The sequence below is a fragment of the Leucopleurus acutus genome, assembly GCF_964270905.1.
Source record: "Leucopleurus acutus genome assembly, chromosome: 18".
Classification (NCBI taxonomy): Eukaryota; Metazoa; Chordata; class Mammalia; order Artiodactyla; family Delphinidae; genus Leucopleurus; species Leucopleurus acutus.
The window spans coordinates 21,584,760-21,605,511 of NC_139160.1; the positions used below are offsets into that span (position 1 = coordinate 21,584,760).

The following is a 20,752-nucleotide window of genomic DNA, read 5'->3' on the forward strand; positions in this document are numbered from 1 at the left end:
TTTAGAGCCTCATTATTCAAAGCGTGGTCCCCAGACTAACAATATCATATCACTTCAGAGCTTTGCGAGACATGCAGAATTTAAAGCCCTACCCTAGACCTACTGAATCAGAATCTGCATTTTAAACATCCCCAGGTGATTCATATGCACTTGAAACTTTGAGAATGGAGGTGGGATGGGGGCGGTTAATTCATATACTCATTATTCAATAAATATTCATTGCACTGGGGATAGAACAGTGAACAAGGCAAGTCAGAAACTTTCAGTTCTCTTCCAGCTCTAAAGCTTTACGGTTTTGAAATCTAATTCTTTGACAGGTAGAATTATTTTTCTCTAGCTTTTCTCCTACCATCACATGGTGACAGTACCATGAAACTCTGAATAGAAAAACAGGTGCCAGAGAAAGCGGGGTGGGGTGTGTGTGGAAATTCCTTCAAGATTATAACTCTGGGCCAGCTACGCCGCTGCCGCTGTCACTATGGCCCATTACAAAGCCGCCGACTCGAAGCGCGAGCAGTTCCGGAGGTACTTGGAGAAGTCGGGGGTGCTGGACACGCTGACCAAGGTTTTGGTAGCCTTATATGAAGAACCAGAGAAACCTAATAGTGCTTTGGATTTTTTAAAGCATCACTTAGGAGCTGCCACCCCAGAAAATCCAGAAATAGAGCTGCTTCGCCTAGAATTGGCAGAAATGAAAGAGAAATATGAAGCTATTGTAGAAGAAAATAAAAAGCTGAAAACAAAGTTTGCTCAGTATGAACCACCTCAGGAGGAGAAGCGTGCTGAATAGGATTCTTCTCAGTTGAAAAGACACTGAAAAATGGTTTTGTATGACTTGAATAGTTTGTATAGTATATAATCTTTTCTGAACAGATGCTATAGTACTCTTTTAATATGTTAAATTCACCTATCACACTTTAACTGTTATAAACACATATACTTAGAATCACCAATAAAAACTCAATATAACTTTCTTTGGGTCTTAAAAGCAGGAGAATCAAAAGGGAATCCTGAAAAAACATCTAAACACAGCCATCTAATTCATTACCTTAAAAGACATTCTGTTTATTAGTCTGACTAGGAATGATGGTACTGGTTGTATTTTAGCCAAGGAAGTTTAGCATGGAGCTATTCCTTGGTTTAGTTCAGGATATGAACACAGGTACAGTCATTCTTTAAAATGAAGATGACACTGTTGTTTATATTCTCTGTAGGCAGCTGGAGAGATCTGTGTGACATAAGATACTGTTGCATGGGGTCTCATGAATCTTCTGCTCTTGTTTATATAATGTGGAACAAATGACTCTTCTTTGCCACCACTTTGCCTTAGATAACTGTGTGTGTGCCAGTGTGAACTCTGACACCACATTTCCTTCTATGCAATCATGCCCTATCTGATAATGTTGCCTTGCTTTACTGTGTGCTTCCGTGGGTCCCAGTTGCACATTGGCCTTTCTGTGTTGTTTTTCAACTTGCTATAATAGCAGTTATCCTGATTGTAATTTATATAACTTTAAAGAGAATCACACTGTTCCCCTGCCTTACTTGTTGCTTAGCTGAACAGAGGCAATATAAAATTCTGGGTTCACGCACAAGCTGGGACAAGAAGGGGAATGAGCCATATATCGTGGAAAATTATAGTTTGCGGGTATAATTATATAGTGCTTTTTTCCCTCAAAGTATTTTTCTAGCCTTGAATTCATTTTATCTTCATTATCCCTGTGAAGTAGGTAGGCAAGTATGAGGGGAGGTGGGGTGCTGAATTTTTAGGCCAAAGACTGATATAAATACAAATTATTTACTAATTGTAGAACCTTGGGCACATCAGTTAATTGCTCTGAGATTCACTTTCCTCATCTGTTAAATGGGAGTAATATCTGTGCTGCCTACCTCACAGGGTTGTTGTGAGGGTCAAATGGAATGTATGTGAAAGATTTGTAAATGGTAAAGCACTATATTCTTGAAAAAAAAAAAAAAAAGATTATAACTCTGCCCAAAAACTGGAGTAGAAGTATGAGCATATACGTTAAAACACCCACTGCTGCCGCTGACAGCTTGCTACAAATTGTCTCCTTAAGGATTCCAAGGTTCTCTGACTCGAATTTCAAAATTGCTCCACAAATCGCTGTGAAAGTTCACAGTATTTTGGAAACAGTGAGATTCTGACAGCATGTCAGGCATCCACTGTTGTGTCTTGCAAAGTTACATCTTTAATGCTGAGCCATGGTGCTAGAAAAAATGGCAGAGGTTCACCTATAACAACAAAGCCAAAACTTGCTATTTGCCACTAGCCACAGGTCTAGAAACATCTTTTATCTTTTAAATTTCATGAATAGGCCTTTAGGCAGTAAAAAAAAAGAAAATGGGGAGGAGAAAAAACGGACAGAAAAAAGAAAAAGAAAGATGAAAAAGAAGTACAGTACATCAGAACTGACCTCCATTCCTATTCACTGGTCCCAGGTGCCCCAGGCTGCCTGCCTATGGTCTAACGCCTTCACTTAGCAGTCATGAAGAAAAAGCTAAAGCTATTATATTATAACTTTTTTCTTTTTTATTGCGGTACGCAGGCCTCTCACTGTTGTGGCTTCTCCCGTTGCGGAGCACAGGCTCAGGACGCGCAGGCTCAGCGGCCATGGCTCACGGGCCCAGCCACTCCGCGGCATGTGGGATCCTCCAGGACCGGGGCACGAACCCGCGTCCCCTGCATTGGCAGGTGGACTCCCAACCACTGCGCCACCAGGGAAGCCCTAAAGCTATTATTTTATTTTATTTTATTTTATTTTATTTTTTAACATCTTTATTGGGGTATAATTGCTTTACAATGGTTTGTTAGTTTCTGCTTTATAACAAAGTGAATCAGTTATACATATACATATGTTCCCATATCTCTTCCCTCTTGCGTCTCCCTCCCTCCCACCCTCCCTATCCCATAAAGCTATTATTTTAAAAAGTCATTTCCTTTCCCTCAGTGGTCAGATTTACAAGACGACTCTTCTTAAAGGCTGAAGGAAAAAATTGATTTTTAACACAAAATACTTTGTGGATTTTATAAGATCGCTTCTTTTTAACCCTTGCAAAGTGTTTTCCGCTTTTTATGCATATGAGAAGCAGGGTGCTATTTGGCTGTAACATCTTTGGTCCTGTAAATCTATACAAATGTGATTAAACAACATGCTTCAGATTATTTGTTGGCGGAAATTTTTTTTTTTTTTTTGCGGTACGCAGGCCTCTCACTGTTGTGGCCTCTCCCGTTGCGGAGCACAGGCTCCGGACGCACAGGCTCAGCGGCCATGGCTCACGGGCCCAGCCTCTCTGAGGCATGTGGGATCTTCCCGGACCGGGGCACAAACCCGTGTCCCCTGCATTGGCAGGCAGACTCTCAACCACTGCGCCACCAGGGAAGCCCCTGGGGGAAATTTTTGTCATAATAATTATACCACTGTTTAACAGTCCTTTAAAATTTTAATGAGCGCCTGACATACATTAATATCAAGAACATATCAATAAATATTTGTTAAATAAATAACTGAAGCAGAGTTCCAAAAGACAACAAAAAAAATAATTTAGACCCGCATCTGTTAAGGACTCAGCAGCTGGTTACATGACCAGTCACCGCCTGTTACCACAGCAAGGCTATTTTAATGAAAAGGGATAACATTGATTTATACTCTTTGGTTTCAGTTTGACTCCAGGATTGCTCAATATTTAGGTCTTTGGGGAAGCAAGACTGTTAAAAGCAATGCTGGATGAGGCAAACATATAATGGTCAAACGACTATGTAACTGAAAAATCCTCCCAAACCAAACATTCACAAATGATCTTGGTTTGTGGGTTTAGAATTATAATGAAGAGAAGGCAGTGTTTGAAGCCCTAAAGACTGTGTGTGTGTGTGTGTGTGTGTGTGTGTGTGTGTGTGTGTGTAAGCAATGGCTTCTGAAGCACACTTCACAAAACTACGCTTCAAAGGAGCTAGCTGAATGTCTTATGTTAACTGCATGCTTGTTAGTAACTGCCCTCATTTCTCCTGTTTACTTCTTTTCTTACTGATCTGAAGGATGCAGTTAAAATCCCAGTGACTTGTGGTTTCTGCCAGAGAGATAAACAGTGCCTGACCCCATGTGATCTGTTGCATGAATAGAGATCAGGATTTCATCTTCTAGCAACTCAATTTTGGGTGGTTGCTAAGGAGACTATTGGCATCGCTGTGTCCTAGGTGCCATATTGCTTGGAAAGAATTACAGCAGCTTCGCCTGTTACTTTCCCGGAGAGAAAACCTGAAAACTCATTAAGGCAGCCAACATTTTAAAATTCTGCTGGTCTCTTTGATGTTTTGAGTGCCTCTGGCCTTGGAGTATAACTTGTGAACATGTTGGCGTCTAAATGAGAACACTCTCAGAAATGACAGTGCAGCCTTGCTATAGAAAATAGAAGCATGAGTGGTCTGGCTGTGGGTACCAAATTCTCCAACCCAGCCTATAGCACAGGCCTGGTTTGGTTTTTGTTTCTTTTTTTGTTTTTTCAGTTCTACTCACCCTCCTTAAAGGTCAGTTCCAACCTTATTTTTAACAAGCCGTAAGGTCCTGGGCAAGTACCCTCTCTGACCTTCAGTTCTCTTATCCTTAAAGGCAGAAAAATAGTGATCCCTCACAATGTTGTTCATGGGGATTAAAGAAGGTACTGAAAACATGAGGTCCAAAGCTACTTGTAAATTGCAAAGCATGTGTAAATTACTATTCCTGGGGACAGTAAATTTTGCACAAATCCAGATTAGCTCTGAAGCTAGAATGACCCGTCAGGATTGTCCCAAATAGGGCTAATATGGCCAGGCCTTCTTTCTCCTCTGTTATGAACTGAATGTTTGCATCCTTCCCAAATTCATAGTCAAAGCCTTAACCCCCATGTGATGGTATTTGGAGGTGAGGCACTGGGAAGGTTATTAAATTGAACTGTGATTATGAGGGTGACATCCTGTGATGGGATTAGTGTGTCCCAGAGCTCTTTCTCTCCCCACCTTGTGAGAACACAGTGAGAAGGTGGCCATCTGCAAGTCAGGAAGAGAGCTCTCACCAAGAACCTGACTGTGCTGGCACCCTGATCTTGGAATTCCAGCTTACAGAACAGCAAGAAAGTAAACGTGTGTTGTTTAAGCGACCCCATCTACGGCATTTGTTACAACAGCCCGAGCTGACTCAGACACCCTCTGTCAATCCGTTATTTGGATGTGGGCTGCCCCAGGAAAGGGCTTGACTTCTGTCTACACAGTTCAGGTAATCCCTGAAGGGGCTGATTAGCTGAAGGCTGTCTGTGGGTACACATCACAGTGGACACACAATCACTGTTATTATTTCTCTCTCCTCCCTAACAAGAAACCCCATTCTGTGCAGCTAGTTTATGTCAGGCAGTAATAAGCTCATTATTGACTTCACCTTTCATTTATTCATCTCTACTGGCTCTACTCCTCACCTCTTTTGCACAAAATCTTTTTAAATAGCAGGTCTCAATTACCTTTTCATTTGTACTGCATCCAGGGATACAACACGCACCAATTAGCAATGGTAGCCTGTGATTTTCCCCAGGTGGGAACGGTGGGATATGGGCTCATTCTTCCTCTCAGGGCAATATATTAGGATCTTGGAAAAAATAACTAATCACATCCATTCCGGGTGGAGTATAACTCTTACTATCAAGTCTTGGGCCAACTCATTGTTACTCTTATGTAACAAAAACAAATGGATTTAAGCAGATGAACACCATGGCAAAACTTGCAATTTAGAAAGATTTCTCAAAGCAGAATGTGGACTGAGTGGGGAAGCCTAGGAGCAGGGAGGTGCTAGAAGGACTTGCAGTCAAACACTGGAAGTGTTAACTACAGATTTATTTCCTATTTTGTCTTCCCTCAAATTCCCACTAAAAGGATGTTACCTTTAAATATATTTTTATTTATTTAAAAAATAATTATTTTTGCGGTACGTGGGCCTCTCACTGCTGTGGCCTCTCCCGTTGCGGAGCACAGGCTCCGGACGCGCAGGCTCAGCAGCCATGGCTCACCGGCCCAGCCGCTCCGCGGCACGTGGGATCTTCCCGGACCGGGGCACGAACCCGTGTCCCCTGCATGGGCAGGTGGACTCTCAACCACTGCGCTACCAGGGAAGCCCCTACATATATTTTTTAAGAATAGAATAACAGCAAATGAGGAAAGAGTTAAGCCCCATTTGGGAAGCTAGAAAATAGATGGAAGAACAAAGACTGACAGCAGCATGGAGAAAGGTACCATCTAAGTGCCTGGGGAAAGAGATGTCAGTTAGGGATGTGTTCAGCTGCATATAATGGAATATGTAACAAGCAGAGGCTTCAATATCCAGGGTTTACTTTTCTCATATCAGAAGAGGTCCAGAGGAAAGTCGTTTCCAGCATTAGTTCAGCTATTCACCTATGCCGGGTTCTATCTTTCTGCTCAGCAATCCTTAGCTAGTTGACTTTTGTTTGCCTCATGGTCACAAGTTGATCCCTGCAGCTCCAGGTATCATGTCTGAATCAAAGAAAGAATGGGTAAAGGAGAAGCCTCATGACAGTCACATCCATCCGTTTCTATTGGGAAAAAAACATTTTTAAAAGTCTCTCCAGCAGACTGCTGCCTACAACAAAAGTGGTTATATTTGGTCTCTGTGGCTACATGGGAGGCTGGGTAAGTAAGTACCTTGCCTGAGGCTGGGCACCTGTGTCTTAAAGATAGCTGATATCCCGTTAGCAGAGCACAAGGAGGAACTAGATATCAAGTAGGTATCTGATAGGCTTGGCCATATATACCCACGAAAGGTGAGTGATTTGCCTAAAAGGCATCAGGTCCTGTGGAAGGAATGAAGAGCAAGCTGAAATCCTTGAAATGTGTTGAAAACCTGTTGCTAATCCAGGTGGACACCTCTGTGGATTGTCTCCTACACCCATCCTGCCAGCACTCAACCTTGCCCCCTCTCTCCCTTATGGAGACAGGACCTATTCCCTAAAGAAACTGAAGGAAGAGAGGCTCTGGATCAGAGGACACTAGGCTTAGCAGAAGGCAAGAGTGAAGATCCAGACAGAAAGAAGGGGATTCAGGGGAAGTTTGCATGTGGAACAGTGAAACTCCAAGGAGGCTGCCTTGCTCCTGGAATGCCAGCATCTGTGTAGCATCCAGGCAGGAGTCCAAAGGTTCCCTTTCTGGAAAAAGGGAAAATCCTCAGAGAACAGACCTCCTGATACTTCTTGTCACTGTCATTTTTGTCTTAGTGTTAATGTAAAAGAAAAGTTTTGTTTTGTTTTGTTTTTAAATTGCGGTGAAAAGCAACATGGATGGACCTAGAGATTGTCATACTGAGTGAAATAAGTCAGCCAGAGAAAGAGAAATATCATATGATATTGCTTATATGCAGAATCTAAAAAAAAATGATACAAATGAACTTATTTACAAAACAGACTCAGACTTAGAGAACTAACATGGTTACCGAGGGGAAGGGTTGGGGAAAGGGATAGTTAGGGAGTTTGGAATTGACATGTACACACTGTTATATTTAAAATAAATAGCCAACAAGAAAAAAAATTGTGGTGAAAAACACATGCTCTCTAACAAATTTTTTTTTAATTAAAATTTTTTTTTAGCCATGCCACGTGGCATGTGGGATGTGGAATCTTAGTTCCCCAGCCAGCGATTGAACCCGGGCCCCCTGCAGTGGAAGCCCAGAGTCCTAACCACTGGACTGCCAGGGAAGTCCCTCTAACAAATTTTTAAATCTACCCTCTCAGCAAAATTTTAAGAGTACAGTACCGTATTATTAACTACATGCACATTGTTGCACTACAGATCTCTAGAACTTTTTCACCACGCAGGACTGAAACTTGCCATCCATTAAACAACACTCCCTGCTTCTCTTTCCCCACAGTGCCAGGCAATGACCATTCTACTTCTTGCTTCTATGAGTTTTGGTGAAACAGCTTGACCAAAAGCTTAAGTTAAGCAAACTGTATCAGGCCATGTTTCAAAACAAGGAGTCGTGAAATATGCTATTTAGTCTGTGTTCTGGAGCTGTTCAGGACAAGCACTTCCAAAAAAAACACAACTAGGGTTGAAGAAATCAGACTCCTTCTGTTTGGTCAGGATGGATCATTGTAAATTTTCCTGATATAATGGCCTATAAGGGACCTAGCGGATTGGGTGATGGACTGAGGGCGAATCATCCTGGGAGAGCTTCCCAGGCAACTTGTTTCCTGTCCTGAAATGTCAATGGTCCACCTGAATCCACCAGCTTGCCCTGTCTGAGAATAAACATGGCTTCTCTGGGTTTAATTAAAACTGTGCCCCTGGGAAGAAATAGAAATAAGAAATAGGCCAAAGGTAGGGGAAGGATAAACACCAATATAATGAAAAAGTAAATTTAAATCCATAGTTTTAGTACTTGTGATGTGATTTCTTTTGTGTTATGGTTCCTACTCGTCTTGTGTGAAACGTACAGCATTTAAGTTGTGTTAAGTAGTTCAAAATGGAATCACGGTGGCCAATGTGAACTTCCATATTAGTGATTTTGAAACATCTGTTGGAAGAGTTCGAGTGTCTTAGATTGATAAACTAAGATTATTACTTTTGAGGGAATTCCTTGGTGGTCCACTGGTTAGGACTCTGTGCTCTCACTGCCGAGGCCCGGGTTAAATCCCTGGTCAGGAACTAAAATTTCACAAGCCGCGTGGCACGGCCGAAAAAAAAAAGTATTACTGAAGACTGTGCACCTAGAGCCCATGCTCCGCAACAAGAGAAGCCACCGCAATGAGAAGCCCACGCACCGCAATGAAGAGTAGCCCCCGCTCACCGCAACTAGAGAAAGCCCGCGTGCAGCAACGGAGACCCAACGCAGCCAAAAATAAATAAATAAAATAAAATAAAGAGTATTACTTTTGATAAGAAGTTTGATGGGCAATGCCCATTACTGGAACACAAGGAGCAACTGATAGTGTCAAGATCTCTTCCCTAGACGTAACTGTTACTCCTTAACAAGAGACCACTAGACTTAGTGACTTGAAGCCCCTTCGCTGGAGGACCTGACTCCATGCTGCTGAGAGCTGCTCCAGATGGACACTGCCTGGGGTCTTGCTGGAGCAGAAGGTGACTTCCCATTCATGCTTGTCGGGAAACCCGTTGCCAGACCACTGCTCATGCTGAGATGCCTCTTCCCCGCGCTTCTCCCTGGAGTGGTTCATTACACCCTTTTCCCTACTTTGACTAACCTGTGTTGGGTGCTGTGTCCAATAAACAGAGTAATTCGTGCATTGAGTGTTGGCTACTGTTTCGTGTTTCTCCAATTCCTTACTGCTGGGCCCTGAAACAAACAGTACTTACTCTTTCATCATGTTTATTATCAGTATTCCAATCACTTTTGTAATCATTGAACTATTATATAAATGTTTTCCTTGCCTTTAAAGTAATTACTGCATTTAAAGGAATCTAAGGCATTAGACTTGCAAAGAATTTAACTGACTAAATTTGCAATTGATGTTTGAATGCTTGGAGAAAACTCATTTGCAAAATTATGACTTTGATTTATTAGTTGTATAAGTAGGTTGTGCATACTTAAAGGAACATTAATTACTGAAATACCAATAAATTTGGGATTAGACTGAGTACAAGTAACAGTGAGTATTCCTCTCCAGCAGAGAAAACCCTAGAGAGAGTTCAACACAGTGAGCTTTTGAATCAATCTGCACACACAAAGAAGCCAATCAACGTTTTTCTCCCAAGTTTTATTTTATTTATTTATTTTGGGGCCACACCACACGGCTTTCGGGATCTTAGTTCCCCCACCAGGGATTGAACCGGGGCCCTCAGCAGTGAAAGCACAGAGTCCTAACCACTGGACCGCCAGGGAGTTCCCTCCCAAGTTTTATTGAGGTATATTAACATACAATACACTGCATATATTCATATGTACAATTTGATTTTTTCATATGTCTACACTTGTAAAATCAAGATAATAAACATTTTGATCATTCTGAAATGTTTCCTCTTGTTCCTTTGTGATCTGGGTCTCCCTGACCCACCACTTCCCCACAGTGTCCAGGCAAAATTAGTCTTTCTGTCCTACAGATTAATTTGTACTTTCTAGAATTTTATATATGTGGAATCACACAGTATGTACTTTTTTTTGTTTCACCTCTTTTATCCACCATAATAATTTTGAGATTCTGCCATGTTGTTGCATATATTAATAATTCACTGTTATATAGCTGAGTAGTGTTCTGTTATATGGATATACCACAATTTCTTAGCCATTCACTTATTGATGGACATTTGGAATATTAGAAATAAAGTGCTATGAACATTCATGTACAAGTCTTTGGGCGAACATATGCATTCATTTCTTTGGGTAAATATCAGGATTGGAATAGCTGGGCCATAACAGAGGTGTATGCTTAACTTTTTAAGAAATTGTCAAACTGTTTTTCAAAGTGATTGTTTTATTTTATATTCCTTCCAACATTGTTTGAGAATTCCAGTTGATCTGCATCCTTGCAACATTCGGTATGACAGTATTTTACTTTAAGCCATTCTAGTGGGTATGTAGTGGTATTTCACTGTGGTTTTAATTTGCATTTTCCTAATGACTAATAGCGCTGAGCATCTTTTCGTGTACTTATTCTCCATCCGCATATCTTCTTTTGTTAAGTGTCTGTTCAAATATTTTGCGCATTTTTTTAATTGGGTTATTTGTCTTGTGTTATTGAGTTGTGAGAGTTCTTGGTATATTCTAGATACAAATCCTTTGTCAGATACGTGTTTTGTGAATATTATCTTTCACTCTATAGCTTGCCTTTTCATTTTTTTGACAGTGTCTTTTAAAGAGTGAAAGTCATTAATTTAGATGAAGTCCAGTTTAACAAATTTTTCTCTTAGAATTCATACTTTTTGTCTCTTAGGAAATCTTTGCCTATGCAAGGCTACTAAGAGTTTCTCTTATGTTTTCTTTTAGAAACTTTATAGTTTTAACCCTACATTAGGTATATGGTTAATTTTTAGTCAATTTTTATTTATGGTATTAGGTAAGGGTAAGGATAAAAGTTCTTCTTTTTTTTTTTTGGCATATGACAATCCAGTTGTCCCAGGATAATTAACTGAGATTATCTATTCCTCATTGAATTGCCTTGATAACTTTGTCAAAAATCAACTGACTGTATATGTCATATATGACTATATCTCTATTCTGTTCCATTGACCTATATCTTTATCTTTACTTTAATAGCTCACTGTCTTGATAACCATAGTTTATTATAAGGCTTGAGATCAGGTACTGTGAGTCCTCCAACTTTGTTCTTTTACAGAATTGCTTTGGCTATCCTAGTCTCTTTGCATTTCCAGCTGAAATTTAGAAACAGCTTGCCAATTTCTGCAAAAATACCTGCCGGGATTTTGATTGAGATTTCACTGACTCTACAGATCAATTTGAAAGGAATTGCCTTCTTGATAACATTGAGTCTTCTGATCAACAAACACAGTATATTTCTCCATTTATTTATGGCTTTAATTTCTCGCACCCGTGTTTTGAGTTTTCAATATACAGGTCTTGCACATCCATTGACAAATTTATTCCTAAATATTTCACATTTGTGACATGGCCATAAATTGTATTGTTTGAAAATGTCAACTTCTGTGTAAGCTAGTATGTACAAATACAATTCATTTTTTTGGTATTGAACTTATATTCTGCAATCGTACTAAACCCAGTAAGCTGGGACATTTGTAGGGCTTATGTTATGTATTTTTCCTGTTCTCAGAAATCATTGTCCCATGCTGCCTGATGCTGACTGTCTGAAAACCATTGTTTTATACATCTTTCTGTTTTTTGTTTTCTTTTGTTTCAAGTAGAAGAAATAAATCTGGTCATTGTTATTCCACTGTGGCCAGAAACAGAGAAAGCCAATCAGATATTTAGTGCCTCACTTTTTATCATGAATGTGCAGCCTGGGCTCACTAAGTATTTTACTAAGATCTTCAACATGAAAGACAGAGACCTAAACAAATAATTTTTTTAAAAAGGAATTTAAGAGAAAACTTTAAGTATTTTCATTAATACTCTCAGATTACCCAGCAAAATAAATATAGAGAGTTATATACCAAGAGTAAATTCCTAAAAAAAACAAAAAAAATTCTAAGAGGTTTGGGGACAGGGCAAGAGGTGGGGAACAGGACACAATAAAACATAAGAAATAAACATGTTCTCTGGTTTCTCAAACTGTATGGGAAACAGAAGATAATGGAGTGTTGCCTTCAACATTCTGTAAGAACATAATTTTCAATGCATAGTTCTATTCCCAGCCAAATTATCAATGGGATTTGATGATGAAATAAAAAATGTTTCAGCCATGTAAAGTTTCAAAAAGTAAACCCCCATGCACCTTTTTTCAGGAAGCTAGTGGAGGATAGTCTCCAAAATTGTCTAGTAATACACCAGTAGGAGGGGACACAACACAGGAGAGAAGGTGTTGAAAGACACAATGACATCTCTACATCTGGCTTGGGAGACTAGTCCATATTGGAGCAGGAGGATGGAGGGCTGCTACAGCGAAGAATCCAAAAAAAAAAAAAATGCTCTTGGGAACATTGTCGCAATAGCCCTTCCTATTCCCTGAATCTCTGTCCTTTACTCCACTTCCTTTTCCAGTAATACATCTACAGCCTCTGCTGTAGGGTCATCTTGCCCCACTGCAACAAGATCCATAGAAGACTACTGTCTCACAACTTGCATCCTTGCTGCAAGCATACTAATGGAAACTCAGAAGTACCAATCTAGGGTCAGGTAAACAAGGTACTCAGGGCTCAAAATTTAAGTATGCACTTACTCTCAAGTGCAAGCTCAGCACCTCGTGCTTCCCCAAATCTAGTTCCCCAGGGATGGATGTTTGACCAGCTACCACTCCCTTGTCTGCCTCATTGTCTTCTGTCTTCTGGCTGTTCTTTACTCCCTTTTTCTTATGTTCCTCTTCTACAATGGGCTGAAGCATAATAGTAGGCAAATGTGTTTCCTTTAAGAATATTTTTTTAATATTTATTTGTTTGTTTGTTTCTTTATTTATTTGGCTGCGCTGGGTCTTAGTTGCAGCATGCGGGATCTTTTAGTTGTGGCATGTGACCTCTTAGTTGCGGCATATGGGACCTAGTTCCCTGACCAGGGATTGAATCCGGGCCCCCCGCATTGGAAGCACAGAGTCTTAGCCACTGGACCACCAGGGACGTCCCCAAGAATTTACATTGTAACGGAGCAGGACCCTATGGAGACTTCCCCAGACAGACCTGCCCCCACCCCCCTCCACTACCATATCCTCCGCCTGCCTCTTGTTTGTAGAAAAGCTTTAGTCTCCCAGGCCTCCCATGAGTCACAAAAGGCTAGCTCAAGAGTTAAGGACTGGAAGAATGTGAACATACAGTAACAAAAGATAGCAGTTGGGCCAGGAGAACTGGTAACAATGTAAACAACAGATCAGCCATATAGCTGTCACAGAATCTTTAGTTTCTCCCTAAAGGACATAGATAACAGTGTCTGATGCACATTCCTGAGTTGTCTTGCAGATACTAAAATTGCCACCAGAGGCAAAAAGCTAACTGTATGATGACCAGACTGGAGCCATGACATAAGCTGCTCCGTCTCGAGCAGTACTGAATCTGTGGCTTGCACAATTCCAGGAACTGGCTTCAAGGAAATGGGAGCAAACTGACCTTGGAGTAGAAGATTAATTGTGCATAAAGCCATCAACATGACACTAACCAGACTACCACACAACTAGTTTTGAGATGATTACCAGAGCTAGCTGTGCTGTTCTACAGGTAGCCCCCCTGCCTGTACACCACTGAAGCTCCCATTTAAAACTTTTGTCCTCTAACAAAGGGGGTGGTTTTGGGAACACTAGTTTGTCATCTTCCCGAATAAAACAACTTTTCCTTTTTAACCAACACTTGTCTCTCAAGTATTGGCCTTCTGAGTGGCAAGCAGCCAAACCTGAATTCGGTTCTGGCTCTGGCCAGTAACACAGTAATTTTTTTGTATTGGGTTGGCCAAAAAGTTCGTTCGGGTTTTGGGGTCCAATCTTACAGACAAACCCGAACGAACTTTTTGGCCAACCCAATATTAATGAAGTTTAGGCCTTAGGGTTGTTTGTTTGTTTGTTTGTTTTTAAGTCCCATTAGAGATTTCTTCATATTTTGTGATGCTGAATTTTAATTTTAAAGTAGAATATCAACTCTGCCACCTCAACATTTCACGGGCAAAAAAACCCTTCAAAATCACGTGGATCATGACAATAATTTGTGATCCAGGCGTGATGAAGAATAGAAAAGGTATGAAGAAGAGAAGAAAGTGGGTGGAGAACACTGAAGTCTCCAAAACATGTTTTGTTCTCTCTAGTCAAATGAATCATATTGTTCCCTGAAAAATTTCTACTTTCAAGATTTGAGGACAGAATTTTCATAAGTGATTGTCTGAAGCTGAAAATCATGCTAAAATGCTAGAAATGGAAGAGCACAAATCACTACTCCAATCTTATGTCTATCTCTGAAAATATGCAGAAAGCACTTCCAAGCAGTGCACAGGGCTTCAGTGTGTGAGGTGCTTCAGAGAAAGTGCATTGTCATGATTTACCAATCTTCAAGGCCAGGAGTTGAAAATGAGTCTTTACTTTAGTCAATTATGATTAGAGAAGAGGAAAGCTTTACACTGTAGTGGTACCATCCCCACCAGCCAAAGACTGTTGGCAGAGCTAGAAACAAAAGTCTTGCTACTCTTCCAACTTCAGCTGAAAGCAAGTGATGATTTAGCATTCCTAATGTGCAGTATGGTGACCACAAGAGGAAGCCAGTGGCTGAGAATGTTCTGCACTATAAAAACTTCGGGGGAGGGGTTGGATGAATTGGGAGATTGGGATTGACATATATACACAATTGATACTATGTATACAATAGATAACTAATGAAAACCTACTGTATAGCACTGGGAACTCTATTCAATGCTCTGTGGTGACGTAAATGGGAAGGAAATCCAAAAAAGATGGGATATATGTATATATATAGCTGATTCACTTTGCTGTACAGTAGAAACTAACACATTATTGTAAAGCATTTATACTCCAATAAAAAATTTTAAAACTTTTAAGTAGGCCTCTAAAATTTATAATACTAATTTAAACATTTTGATAATATTTGAGATTTCTTGTTAAATCCCAGAAGTCCTATGATGGTAATATTTAGCTTTGGTCTGACCTTTGTCAAAGTATTTGTTTTAATGTTTGGCCACTAAGCATTCATCCAATTTGTGTATCTGTTAACTCTATCTGTTAGGTATTTATTTTTATATGTATTAACATGGTTTTTCCTCCCCTGCCCTGCCGCACTCCTTCTCCCTTAACCAGTTTTCCTTATTATTTTATATGTGTTTTGGTTCTAGTTAAATTTTAATTTGGTCCACAGATTACAGGATATTAAGACAGAATGTGATTAATCTAGAAGAATAAAATTCCCTTAGAAATAGATGTAGGGAGAGGGCAGACAGTAGAAGCAAGAGGAACTACAATTCTGCACCCTGTGGGAGGAAAACCACATTCACAGAAAGATAGACAAAATGAAAAGGCAGAGGACTTTTTACCAGATGAGGGAACAAGAAAAATCCCCAGAAAAACAACTAAATGAAGTGGAGATAGGCAACCTTCCAGAAAAAGAATTCAGAATAATGATAGTGAAGATGATCCAGGACCTCGGAAAAAGAACGGAGGCAAAGATCAAGAAGATGCAGGAAATGTTTAACAAAGACCTAGAAGAATTAAAGAACAAACATCTAGAAGAATTAAAGAACAAATAGAGGTGAACAATACAATGACTGAAATGAAAGATACACACTAGAAGGAATCAATAGCAGAATAACTGAGGCAGAAGAACGGATAAGTGACCTGGAAGACAGAATGGTGTAATTCACTGCTGTGGAACAGAATAAAGAAAAAAGAATGAAAAGAAATGAAGACAGCCTAAGAGACCTCTGGGACAACATTAAACGCAGACACATTCACATTATAGGGGTTCCAGAAGGAGAAGAGAGAGAGAAAGTACCTGAGAAAATATTTGAAGCGATTACAGTCAAAAACTTCCCTAACATGGGAAAGGAAATAGCCACCCAAGTCCAGGAAGCACAGAGAGTCTCAGGCAGGATAAACCCAAGGAGAAACACACCAAGACACATAGTAATCAAATTGACAGAAATTAAAGACAAAGAAAAATTATTGAAAGCAACAAGGGAAAAATGACAAATAACATACAAGGGAACTCCAATAAGGTTAACAGCTGATTTCTCAGTAGAAACTCTACAAGCCAGAAAGGAGTGGTGTGATATATTTAAAGCGATGAAAGGGAAGAACCTACAACCAAGATTACTCGACCCGGCAAGGACCTCATTCAGATTCAAATCTATGACAAAGGAGGCAAGGATGTACAATGGAGAAAAGGCAGCCTCTTCAATAAGTGGTGCTCGGAAAACTGGACAACTACATGTAAAAGAATGAAATTAGAACACTCCTTAACACCATACACAAAAATAAACTCAAAATGGATTAAAGACCTAAATGTAAGGCCATACACTATAAAACTCTTAGAGGAAAACATAGGCAGGACACTCCATGACATAAATCAGAGCAAGATCCTTTTTGACCCACCTCCTAGAGTAATGGAAATAAAAACAAAAATAAACAAATGGGACCTAATGAAACTTAAAAGCTTTTGCAAAGCAAAGGAAACACAAACAAAACAAAAAGACAACCCTCAGAATGGGAGAAAATATTTGCAAACGAATCAACAAAGGATTAATCTCCAAAATATATAAACAGCTTATGCAGCTCAATATTAAAAAAACAAACAACCCAATCCAAAAATGGGCAGAAGACCTAAACAGACATTTCTCCAAAGCAGACATACAGATGGCCAAGAAGCATGTGAAAAGCTGCTCAACATCACTAATTATTAGAGAAATGAAAATCAAAACTACAGTGAGGTATCACCTCACACCAGTTAGAATGGGCATCATCAGAAAATCTACAAACAACAAATGCTGGAGAGGGTGTGGAGAAAATGGAACCCTCTTGCACTGTTGGTGGGAATGTAAATTGATACAGCCACTATGGAGAACAGTATGGAGGTTCCTTAAAAAACTAAAAATAGAATTACCATAAGACCCAGCAATCCCACTACTGGGCATATACCCAGATAAAACCATAATTCAAAAAGACACATGTACCACAATGTTCATTGCAGCACTATTTACAATAGCCAGGTCATGGAAGCAACCTAAATGCCCATCGACAGACAAATGGATAAAGCAGATGTGGTACATATATACAGTGGAATATTACTCAGCCATAAAAAGAAATGAAATTGGGTCATTTGTAGAGACTTGGATGGATCTAGAGACTGTCATACAGAGTGAAGTCGGTCAGAAAGAGAAAAACAAATATCGTATATTAACACATATATGTGGAACCTGGAAAAATGGTACAGATGAACCGGTTTGAAGGGCAGAAATAGAGACACAGATGTAGAGAGCAAATGTATGGACACCAAGGGGGGAAAGTGGCAGGGGTGGGGTGGTGGTGGTGGGATGAATTGGGAGATTGGGATTGACATATATACACTAATATGACATATATACACTAATATGTATAAAATGGATAACTAATAAGAACCTGCTGTATAAAAAATAAATAAAATAAATTTCAAAAATTCAAAAAAAGAAAAAATAGATGCAGGGACTCATGTGGCTTTGGCTTCCCATCTTAGGGAGAACGGGAGTGACTTAGGTTAAGCAGATAGTCTGTTATTGAGAAATTTAAATACGAGAAAGTTCAGAGGTTGAGTAGCTACAGTTGTGGACTGTTGCAGATACTGACTCTCCACACCCATTCCAATCACCTGCTGGCCTGGCTGTCTGCACCATATCACCCGAGAAACTACATTCCCAGAATCCTTTGCAGTTAGGCTCCAGATATATTTCAGGCTTCCCTGATTGGATGCACAACTGAAATGTTGACTTGTAATGAAGGCTATGGAGAGAGAATCAGGCTCTGAGTCATCTCTTGGCTGTTTTGGGTGATGACAGATGTTGCATCGTCAGACGACAGCTGTGCTTGTGGCTTCCCGAGTGGACAGCTTCCTAGTAGTGGTAGGGGCAGCAGCCATCTTGGCAGACTTGGCAGTTCTTCGGTGAGTATGGTTTTGGTTTGTGAGTCTACGTTTTTGAGTTTTAAAAATTTTTGTTTGGTCTTTGTCAACAGTTCTGTGAGTTCTTTATCCCCCTCAATAAATCTGGTTGTACTTAAACTAGCCAGAGAGGATTCTATTCTCAACTATTTTGGAAGTTGATAGTTCACTTTTTGTCTTGCGATATGATAAGCCCTTTACCTACATTATCTAATTTAATCATCACATGAACAAGAGGTAAGTACTATTATTTATTTCTATTAGCAGATGAGGAAGCAACTTTTCCAATCTCTTCTGAAGGTAAAGAAGGGATACTACGGGAACTTCCTTTTTTTTTGCGGTATGCGGGCCTCTCATTGTTGTGGCCTGTCCTGTTGCAGAGCACAGGCTCCGGACTTGCAGGCTCAGCGGCCATGGCTCACGGGCCCAGCCGCTCCGCAGCACGTGGGATCTTCCCGGACCGGGGCACGAACCCGTGTCCCCTGCATCGGCAGGCGGACTCTCAACCACTGCGCCACCAGGGAAGCCCTTACGGGAACTTTTAATTATGGAAAGTTGCAAGAATTGTACAAAGAACTCTTGTTTACTTTTCAGGTTCCCCACTTGTTAACATTTTACCACATTTGCTTTATCTTCTCTTTTTCTCTCCATACACACACAAACACACACACACGTACAAACACACACACACTATTTTTTTTTCCTTCTGAACCATTTAAGAGTAAGCTTCAGACATGACAACCCTCAGTATATATTTTCTAAGAACAAGAACATTCACTTACATAACTACAGTACAATAATCAAAATCTGGAACTTAACATTCTATCCTCTAGTCTACAGACTTTATGCTTTGTCTACTGTTCCAATAATGTTATTTATAGAAAAAATAAAAATAATATCTTTTTTTCTGGTCCAAGATGCAATTCAGACTCACAAATTGCATTTAGTTCTCAAAGCCAATTTAGTCTTCCTTAACTGGAACAGTTTTTCAGGTTTTGTCTTATCCTTAATAATATATATATATATATTTTTTTTGTGTGTGTGTGTGTGTGTGTGGTATGCGGGCCTCTCACTGTTGTGGCCTCTCCCTTTGCGGAGCACAGGCTCCGGACGCGCAGGCTCAGCGGCCATGGCTCAAGGGCCCAGCCGCCCCGCAGCATGTGGGATCCTCCCGGACCGGGGCACGAACCCGTGTCCCCTGCATCGGCAGGCGGACTCTCAACCACTGCGCCACCAGGGAAGCCCTATCCTTAATATTTTTGACGTACACAAGCCAATTATTTTTTAAATGTCTCTCAATTTTGGATTTATCTGTGTGTTTCTTGATGGAATAGTTTTAAATATACATATTACATGTGCTTTGCAAAGAATTCAGAGAAGTCTTTCAAGTAGAAATAAAAATTGCCTCTTTTCCAACCCCTTCACCGTAAATAACTGTTGTTAACAATTTGATTCTTCGAACTTTCTAGTTCAAAATGTTGCTTAAAAATAATTGCTTTATTTGAGTATGCATTGCTAAAAGTTTAAAAACATTTCTTACTTTCCTAGGTGGCTGAAGTAACATCAGCATCTTAAAATTAATAATAGTTCCTTAATATTATCTAACACCCAGTCCATATTCAGTTTCCCACAATTGTTCCAGAAATGCCCTTTAGAGTTCATTTGTCCATACCAAGACTCAGTCCAGAATCAGACATTTGCAACTGGTTGCTATGTCCTCTAACTCTCTTTCATCCTGAAGAGTCCATAAGGTTGAATGGTAAGAAACAGTATGGTAAGAAAGCACTAACCTTTAATGTTGACCTTGGGAGTCTGTCAAGAAGAAATATTTGGCTGAAGTTCCAAGGGATCAGAAGTCATTCCTATGGCAGCAGTGAGAGTCCTCACCGCTGTGGACCAGGACAGGTGACTCAGGACCTGGCTGTTCAGGTAGATCACCTCTCTATGCTTTGATTTTCTCTTTTGCAAAGCAAGTAAGAGAGTACCTAGTCTCAGGGTTTTGTGAAAAAAAAAAAAAAAAAAAAAACACCCCAACTAATCATTGATCAAATATAAAGTATTAAATACAAATATACTTGCTATAAGAAATTACATCTAAAGCAGACAAGGGGAAAACTCAAGCCACAAGGAATTGGATAATGAATATTCAACTCACACAAAGGAAGAAAAGTCTGTAGTCTGAAGATATTTCTTCTTTTGACTTATTTTTCAATTTTTTTCTTTCAGCGTTTTATTTTTCATATCATACTGGCAGTGGGTGAGACCAGATAAGTTAATGGAACACAGTGGAGCAACATTATATTTACGGACCTGGCGTCGTGGGAGTGAACTGACAGCTATGACACGGGAGAACACACACTGAACAATGTTTCACAAACCTTCTTTCATGTCAGCAAATGCTATGGCTATTACTTTTAGAGGAGACTTCAGTTTGCTTTGAGATTTATTCTATGACTTTATTACCTAGAGAAAGGAATCGTTTGTTTACTACTCCTTTGGTTGTAAGCA

General features: G+C 40.0%; 1 protein-coding gene across 1 annotated transcript; it reads left to right on the forward strand.

Moving 5' to 3' along the window:
• Nucleotides 1–457: 457 nt before the first annotated feature.
• Nucleotides 458–1,541, forward strand: LOC309974658 (c-Myc-binding protein-like). The gene has a single exon (XM_082859341.1). The coding sequence runs from the start codon at nt 479–481 to the stop codon at nt 788–790; it is 312 nt and encodes a 103-aa protein (XP_082715467.1). The 5' UTR covers nt 458–478; the 3' UTR covers nt 791–1,541.
• The last annotated feature ends 19,211 nt before the right edge of the window (nt 1,542–20,752 follow it).